Source organism: Chaetura pelagica, unplaced genomic scaffold, assembly GCF_000747805.2.
Source record: "Chaetura pelagica isolate M959 unplaced genomic scaffold, ChaPel_1.0 scaffold72, whole genome shotgun sequence".
Classification (NCBI taxonomy): domain Eukaryota; kingdom Metazoa; phylum Chordata; class Aves; order Apodiformes; family Apodidae; genus Chaetura; species Chaetura pelagica.
The window spans coordinates 3,761,083-3,770,120 of NW_009952560.1; the positions used below are offsets into that span (position 1 = coordinate 3,761,083).

Genomic DNA, 9,038 nt, shown 5'->3' on the forward strand with positions numbered 1-9,038 from the left:
AGCTCAGAGGTTGGTGGGTACTTGCAGCAGGACAGCTCCAAAGTGATCTCGAAGCAGTTGGCCCACACATAGTTGTAATCCTGCATCCCACCTGAGAAAACAAGGCAGAGACATGTCCTAAGAGCAATACACACACACCTCTCCATGAGATGCAGTTTCCCTGTCCTTCAGATTCTCTGGCATCTCATCTCAATGCCACCTGAGCTCCAGAGTGAACAACCTAAGGAGAAAAGTCAGATCAGATCATGGTGAGAGTCTCTGCTGGGAAGACTGAGCTGTTTCTCCCAGTAACTGGCACTCTGGGCCATTCAAATCAGTCACAGACACTGGAGAGATGACAGTCCCTTCAGTCTCACTGCTCTGCCAGCTGAACTCAGCAGCACAGCACTTGGAAATTCATTCAGGCTCATTGGACAGTGAACACATTTTCCAGATGCTACAAATCCTGGATGCGAGGGCAGGGACACCAGAGGCTGAACATTTCTGCTGCCAACTCCTTTGCTCTGCACTCCAAGACAACTTCAGATTTGGGAGGTTTTCCTGCAAGTTACTCTACTTAAAATGAGTTTCAGGCTCTGCTGTAACAGGGCACACCAAACTATCAGCCTGGGAGGTGGCAGCTGAAATCTGCACACAAGATCAGTTCCAAGGACCACACAGCTGTTCTCCAAAAGAAAACCAACCATCTTAACAAACTCTAAACAAGATTAGGGCAATACTTCCTCAGCTTCTCTTTTCTTCCAATTCCTTATCTGAAGCTCTCCATTTACTTGATGTTTAGAGCAGCTCTAGCATAAAATCTGACAGGGTGACAGCACACAGTGAACAGTGGCAAGTCACCATCAGAGAGCTCTCCTCTTGATCTGGGAGGGCAGTGATGCCTCCCTCACTGCTAAGGACTCCTGTGACCCCACAAGTCCTGCAAGAAGAGAACAGGACACAGGAACCTCCAGCTGGGAAACTTGCTCTTTTCACTAAGCCCTGTAGCCAAGTCACCAGCCTCCTCCCACATTTCCTCTTACAGGCCACAGTTTCGATTATTTTAAGGCTGTTGCAGCACCTGGGGACATCTTGCCAGCTTAGTGTAAAACCAGCTCAGCCTCCAGGAACAGCAGTACACAAAACTGTTTCCCAGTATTAAGCTCATCTTGCTCTTCCCTTCAGAGAAACCACAGTTACTGCTAGGAATCAAAAAGGTCACCTTGTTCCAGCAAACGTCCTGACCCCATTTGCTGAACTTTACATTCAACCCTCAGCAAGCAAACCTGTTTCTCAAACAGGAACAAACCATGTACCAGCAGGACCCAAGGTCCACAGGTATCAACGCTCACGATCTGGAGCTCAGGCTTCAGCATATTGCTGAAGACTGCAAATGTTCAGCCCTCTCAACACTCCTGGGAATCTTCAAGAGCAAAAAAGGACATTCCAAACCCACCACAAGTCTGTGAAACAGGTTTCAGAGTCACCCTGACAAATTCCAGCACATGACTGTAGCCAGATGTCGTGACCACATAAGAGGCTTGTTCCCACCACCAGCAGCAGAACAGGCAGATGTGTCAGTATGGAAAACACACCACCCTAAGTTTTATGCATACTGGTGGTAACTTCTGCATTATACAACCTTATACAGCTACAATCCAGGCAGGCTGACATGCCACAGCCTGGGCCACCCCTTCCTAGACAGCTCTATCCCAACCTGCCCACCAGCACCCAGGACCACTCAGCCCAGAGACGTCCACACACTGACTGAATAACTGCCACCAGTGTCAGCTGGACACAAGGGTCCAGGCAATGGGTCTCTTCTGGATGAATCGAGGAAGTCACACCATTTTCTCAGAAGCCTGTCTGGCACAGAACAGCTGCTCATTTGCCCCTCAGGAGGCAGCTGCAAACTTCAGGAGGAAGGAAAACAAAAGACAGGCTGTGGTATATGTCATGCACCAGCCTAAAGGACCCCAGCAGGCAAGTCTGTAAGAAACACACCCTTTGTTCTCCCACCAAAGTGCTACATTAGTGCTATGCTAATAATGCACTTGCATTATCTGAGTAGCTTCCCAATCATTCTGAAGCTTCTTCAAGAGAGGGACCCTCTGTGGTGCTGGCCAATTAACTGGCCAGAATGGATCAATACTAGGATGCAAATGCACTACCTAGCATTTGCAGAGGTTGTTAATGCAGGGCCAGGAAGAGCTGGCAGCAGCACTCCAGCAAGCAGAGGAGGCTTGTAATTAATGTGCTGGCTGTGAGCATTCACTGTCCCAAAAGGTGGGGGACTGCTGCTCTGAATTCAACAGCCTCACTGCACTCAGCTCACGCAGAGATAAAGTAGGATTTAGAAGAACAGACCCCTGGGAGGATGTGTGGGATGGTACCAGACCAAAGATGTCCCAGTTCCTCTTGATTCTTCTGGGAGCCTGCTGCTAAGGGAATGCAGAGCTCTTCCTGTAACAAACCAAATGTCACTTGCTGCCCGAAAGAGAGCACTGCAGCCTGTGCATGGGCTGAGATCAAAACAGGAAAGAGACTTTTCTGTCCAGCACAAGGGGCCAAAAAGCATTTGAGGATATAAAAACTCTTCAACTCAGTTCGAGAGGTTAGAGCGACAAGGCCTGCAAATCTGATACATGCTCAGTTCTGTTCAGCTCCTGTTACCAGGCCCCAAGAACCCCCAGCAGGCTGCTCCTCACCAGTAAACACCAGGGTGAGTAGAATGATTTGCCAGCTTGTAACCATCTGCTCCTAGCAGGATGCTAATGCAGTTGAGAACACCCATACATAAACCAGAGCCATTATGAAGCATATTTAGTGCTTCATCTGCCATTCAAGCAAATTCAGGACAGATGCTCACCCTGTAATAGAGCAGCAACGAACCAAATTAGAGCTTGGTACCTCATTTCCCATAAAACTGTCTCTTCCAGAAAGTAGTCCACTGCAGGTTGGAAAATTTGGATTGTATCTGCTGCACATATTTGGCCTTCACATGGCGCCGTTGCAGAGCAGAACAGTTATTTTTACATTATGTGGAATAATGTATTTCTCCACATACCATCTGCACAGCCTCTCCTGGCTAGGCAGAGGATCTGGAGGTGTAAAGAGACCTGTACACAGCCCAGCATTAGCAGAACACTAGATTCAAGAAGCAGAGCAGAAAAAGCACTCCCAAGGCTGAGGACTGTCAGACTAGAGTGCTTCTACTCTGCCCGTCATCTTGGGTTATATCTGGGATAACTTGCTGGATTTATTCCAGGATTTTTTTAATCACAGAGTGTCTTTTGGCCCACACTGCATAAAGCTTTAGCCTCCCAAGGAAACATCTACTTTACTGGTGAGGAAAGCAAAGCAAAAGGTGAGCAGGTTACAGTCACAGCAAGTCAGTCCCTGGATGGCAGCAGGTCACAAAAACACTCAGAACAAACCTCTCTCCTGCTCTGTCCCACTCCTTGAGTGTCAGGACCTCAGGCAAGAATCCCAGACCTCTTGCAGCACAAGCACTGCAGAGCTCAGGCTGACAAGCATCCTTCTGCTCCCTGCCAAGCTCCACACCAGGCAGGCAGGAGAATGCAGCTCTCTAGAGTCAAGCCCAGTGATCCAGATACCATAAATAAACCACGTGCCAGGAAAAGGCTTCCAGGCCAGCCAGGAAGACCTCTATTTTCAAACTGCCCTATACAGAAACCTCTCTTATTCCAGCTCTCACTGGAGCAGACATTAGGAGATAAGAGACCTGCAGCTAAGTTAAAGCAGAGAAATGGTCCTGTCTGCTCTGCAGAGAGAGCAGATGGAGCAAAGCAAACTGGAGATGTGACTGAATACATAGCACAACTCACTCTCTAGACAGAAACAATTGTCTCGTAGCATGAGACCAGGGCAAGATCCAGCAGCACCAGAGAGGCAGAGGAATGTTTTGGTCCATTAGTCTGCAATCATTAAAACACAGAGGAGGCGAGGTTTGAATCTCTGACTCCAGCAGCTGCAGCACCCAGCCCAGGGCAGCACAGCCCTGCAGCCTTCCCAGGGCTCCCTCCAAGAGAGCAGAGCCTTCCCAGGAGCTGCACCACCACAGCACTGCCCAGCACTTCACGTCAGACATGAAGAGGCCTCAGAACCTCAAACCATGAAGCCAATAGCCTTCTCAAGAAGAAAGAAAGATTTGCAGTAAGAATTGTATGAGAACACACACATCAGGGCAGCTGTGTCTACCACAGAAAAACACGGCTGAAGTCTTCTAGCAGAGCTCACACTGTGCAACCACCTTCTGCCATGCCCAGGAAACAGAGGCCACCCAAAATTATGCCATGAGTACCCACTGTTCTCAGCACTCATTTTAACTGCTCCGAATTTGATGCCACTAGAAGCTGTTTGGCAGCTCAGTGTGGCTAGTAACCACAGTCAAAACAGCCAAGTTAGTACACATGTAACGGAAATACACTTTCAAGCTGATTAGTGCCTTCCAGTAGGCACCAGAAACACCTTAAACAATTGGATATCAGACTCTCAAACTAGCAATCTAAATAACTTTCAGGAAGGGACTGCAAATAACTAGACCTTTCAAGGCCACCCACAAAATACCCTGTTGAACACAATGTTGAATTTAACTTCCGAATTTGCCTCTTCACAAAATGAAGGCATGTCCTTCCCACAGATAAGCAGCTTGTCAACCACTTTCAAAGCATCACCTGGACCATACAGCAGCCCAGACACACACTATTTCCTAGATCTGAACCCACCACTAGGTAGTTAAAAGCCCCAGAGGTTAAAAAGGAAGGAAGAGTAAGAGCATGTACAGCAGAGATAGGCTCTGAAAGCGTCCCCAGTCACGGACATGCTTATCTATAGCAGCTGGAATGCAGAAGCCAAATTCTGGCAGAGAGCCATCTTTCTCTGTGCACACTTGACCTTTGCAATTACTCCCATGGTTTATACTTGCCACCTCAATTTGACACACGTAAGAGGTTGTTTGCAAACTCAACTGAAAGTTAATGGGGTCTGGCACCAGCATGAACCTGAGCTGGTAACTCTGGGACAATGAATCCTGCAGCAGTTGGCTTTCCCACGTTTGATTTTGCATGATAAAATGTGGCAGAAAAATTTCCACCTGTTGAGACATTATGTTCTCATTTCTCTGCTTTTCCTGGCTTTAGCTTTGAAGCTCCTGGCTTGGAGCCTACAGGCTCTCCTGGCACAACCTGATCCACAGGCCACTACCTTGTTCATAGAACTTTGGTTATCTCCAGAGGTTAGCACAGCCCAGGGAGCTCCCACAGGGTTCTGGGGTTTCCCCAGCCTCATTTTACCACACATTTACATTTTGCAATCATTGGGAAAAGCCTCCTGGTCCAAATATGAGCCTCAGCAGCCCCTTGGCCAAGAGCTGAGTGAGTCAAATGACTCAACACAGCCACCATGGTGGCTTTACTACTTGTGTCACACATGGCATACAACTGTCCTTTGCCTGCTCCTCACACACCACTAAAAAGAAATGTTAACACCTAAAACCCCAGAGTGACACGGTAACTTCACACAACACCAAAATGCCTGTGTACATCAGTAACTGTTAGTTCACCCGTGCTCTCCCCTGCTCTCAGCTCCCATGGTTTACACTTCACCTGAACTCCTCAGCCAGGGAGGTGCTCCAAGGGCTGCCACCACCCTCCATGTGAGCATATTTAACAGCAGTTAAGATGCAAATGAACACTGTGGGGAGAAACCACATGGGTCTGCCACCCTTAGCAACTCTGCACTCAGAGCTGGTGTCAGTGCCCATTCCCTGCAGTCACCCACAGCCACCAGCCCGGAGCCCCAGCCTCAGGCTTGTCACAGCAGAAGGGTTTGTTCCCAGAGGCTGGATGCTGGAGGCCTACTGGACATAAAATAAATCACAGCAATGGCAGCACAGAGTAAATGGGTCTTCAGTTCACACCTCATCTCCTGTGAGGGGAAAGTAGGAGAAAGCTCTGCTCTGCTGGCAAGGCCAAGGCAGCCCCAAAGGCTCATGCACCAGCACCACAGGCACTAGTCCAGCATCTCACATCCCAGCAGGAGGGTGAAGTTAACACTGCAGCAAAAAATGCTGCTCCATGTGGGCAGGGGAACCCAGGCCCCACACTCTGGAACCACCAGAGCACACCCATCCCACTTCATCACCAGGGCAGAAAACCTCAGAGCTGCAGCTGACAAACCTCCCCACCAAGATGTTTGCCGGCAACGACAGCCACCGGATCATCCAGGATATCCTGTTCCCTTGTAAACACATGCACCAGATTACACAAACCTTCCTCCTGCTGGATTTTTCACAGCAGCAGAGTGAACCTTGAGCCAGCAAACACCAGGGCTGGTGTGCTCAACAGGGTGGAGGGAAGGACAGCTGCTGGAGAAGGTAAAGCTACAACTTATTTGAACACGACATCTTATTTGATCAGTGAAATCCTAGGGAATAATTCAGCTGTGGCTGAAATCAAGACTTCCTCTTCCAGGTAATGTGTTCAGGCCAAATACTGGATCCCTCTCCCTCCTTCCCAAGCACAGGGGACACAGGGTTAAGACAAGACTCAGCTCAGAAGCCCATGCTTTGGAAAGACACTTATTTGAATGTGTTAAGCTGCAAACTCTGAAGGATAAACAACACCCGATTTCACTGTTTGCTCAGCACTCCTGCCATCTGCCCCGAGCACAAGGGAAAGCAGAGCAGGCCAGGCATAGCAAAACAACACAGCTTCCTGGGATCATTTCTGCAAGGTTTTTGTTGTGTCCTCACCACAGAGTTTCTGCACTGCCTGGCAAGGCCGTGGTTGTACAACATCCGTGGAGGGGACGTGGCGATGGCGCAACTTCTAGTGACAGGGCCAAGATTTCTCTTCCCGCCAGCCCACAGAGCCTCTCTAGGAGAGCATCCCATCACATCAGTTGTCCTTCAAGTCCCATTTTCAGCAACACTGACACAGAGTAGCCCACCACGTGTCTGAGCCAGGCCAGCTGCCTCCACACCAGCAAAGTGGTGGCACCAGGAGGGAATTTCCTTATGTCCAGATCACCTCCAAAGCAGCTGCCTAACGGAGGGAACAGGAGCTCTCCCAGAAGACCTAGCAGACCAAATTTTGCGTTCCCTCTAGATCCCAATGCACTGGTGGGCAAGAACAAGCTATGCTGGTTGTCCCCTCTGCACAAGTCTAGCAGCAGAGCAGCTCCCAGAAAAGCTTCCTACCTCATTGCTAGCGAGAGCAGCTGGGTTAACTATCAACATTTTAGTTTCACAGCAGGTTACTCTACAATTGTTTACAAAATGACGAGTCTGGAGATTAAAAAGCCTCACAGAATATTAATATTGGTTTCATCCCTTTAAGAATAGTTTCCTCTTTCCTTTATCAAAGTTAGTAACCATCTGGAGACCTAATGATGGTTCAATCTGCAAACAAGGCCTCCTGCATGCAGGACAACTCTCCAGAACCTAACAGGTAAAGGAAGAACCCTCCAGTTTACTTTGATCTCTTCCCTACAAACATCTCCCAAGCTGTGATTCATCAAGCACTTACCAGTGTGCCTGTGATGCCATTTCCCTTCATTTCAAGCACTAGAACATATTCCAAGTTAAAAATAGCACCTCATCCACCAGCCTTTCCTCTGTGATAATCACCACTGGTTTGGATGTCACTTCTCAGTGGCAGCAAGAGATTATTTCTGTAAGACAGTCTGTTAGGAGATCCAAACAGCAGAGTCAGAGCAGCTCACCAGCACAGCTTACCTTCTACATCATACCACTGGGCACCATTTGTGATGCCATCTTTGAAGGTCTCTTCCTCCTCGTTAGGACAATTGGGTTTGCCAGTTCTCATGATGGGGTGATGTGAGGCATAAGCTTTTGCCAAATACTTGAACACTTCATCATCAGCTGATTTGCTGTAGACTCCTGTGGCTTTATGTGTGGGAGAGTCATCGTAGGGATAGCTTGCAACCACTGAGCCCCCATGAAGGTTGCCAGAGAGCAGAAACCTGGAGTTGGAAAGAAGAAGCAAAAGAAGGCAGTTATGCTGGAACAATTTCAACAGGGAGCCAGCTACAGCCACACAACTAGTTATTCTCCTGCCTTCCCACCCAAACTGTGGTCTCAGGGGCCTCCAGAGTCTATTTGGGACTAGTGAGGCAAAATGCAACCACTGGACAAGCTGCCCAGCAGTAACTACACTTAGGAGGAGGAAGCAATCAGACCCTGCTCCATCAGCCTCACACAGGGAGCACACCTGGGAGCTGCAGCTACATGAAGGTTATGATAACAGATACAAGTTTATCTGACACCAAGTTGGCTACTGTTGGACAAAAAGATACTCTCCTGGGAGATGTGTCCTCCTGTTAATGCAGCCTCCAACACAGCAAGCAGGATCCTCAGAGGGTCTGAACACTGGGAGCATGGTGGGAAAATCCCCAGATTTTTACAATAAACCAACTCTCAGGACTGGTTTATTCACTCCCCAAACTGACATCTGGCATTCCAAAAAAAAACCTGAAGATGAAACAAGTTTCTTGCTGCAGCCCATGACAGAGCTCTCAAAGCTGGGGGCAGCCAAGCAGTGCCCTGCACATGTAGGGGTGTACAGAGCTCTTGGCCAGGCTGTGAGCAATTCAGTACATACAACAGAACTGACCTGCCTAAATGAGACCTGGATGTGACAGAGCTGCTAAAATCCCAAGTCAGAAAACACAGCACACACTTCACTTGGACCACAGTGAGCATAAGCGTTTCAATGAGTCCCAAAGGTAATTGTCTTTGCTTTTCCTTGTTCCATCAGCTTGAGCACTGAGGGGAAAAGGAGCTCCCCTTCTCTGAGTCACATGGGATTTTGTTTCTGAGCAGAGGTAACGTGACCAATACCTTTGCCTTGCTCAAAATAGCACACACGAATTGTGTTACACCCGTTATCTCTTCTTTTCATCAAACACTTCTGTTTACCCATTCATTTTTGTACCAGCAGTTATGTTAACCTAACAATTGTACCTGTGTTACCTGGTGCTGCCAGGCAGAGGGATGCACAGAGCACCACGCTCTT

General features: G+C 48.5%; 1 protein-coding gene across 1 annotated transcript in view; it reads right to left on the reverse strand.

Moving 5' to 3' along the window:
* CPD (carboxypeptidase D) overlaps positions 1-9,038 on the reverse strand; it is a 30,461-nt gene that overhangs the window by 13,622 nt on the left and 7,801 nt on the right. Inside the window, exons 3-4 of the mRNA XM_009993205.1 lie at positions 7,739-7,986; positions 1-91 (exon numbers count right to left, since the gene is read on the reverse strand). Coding sequence (XP_009991507.1) covers positions 1-91; positions 7,739-7,986 — 339 coding nt within the window. The remainder of the gene's footprint in view (positions 92-7,738; positions 7,987-9,038) is intronic.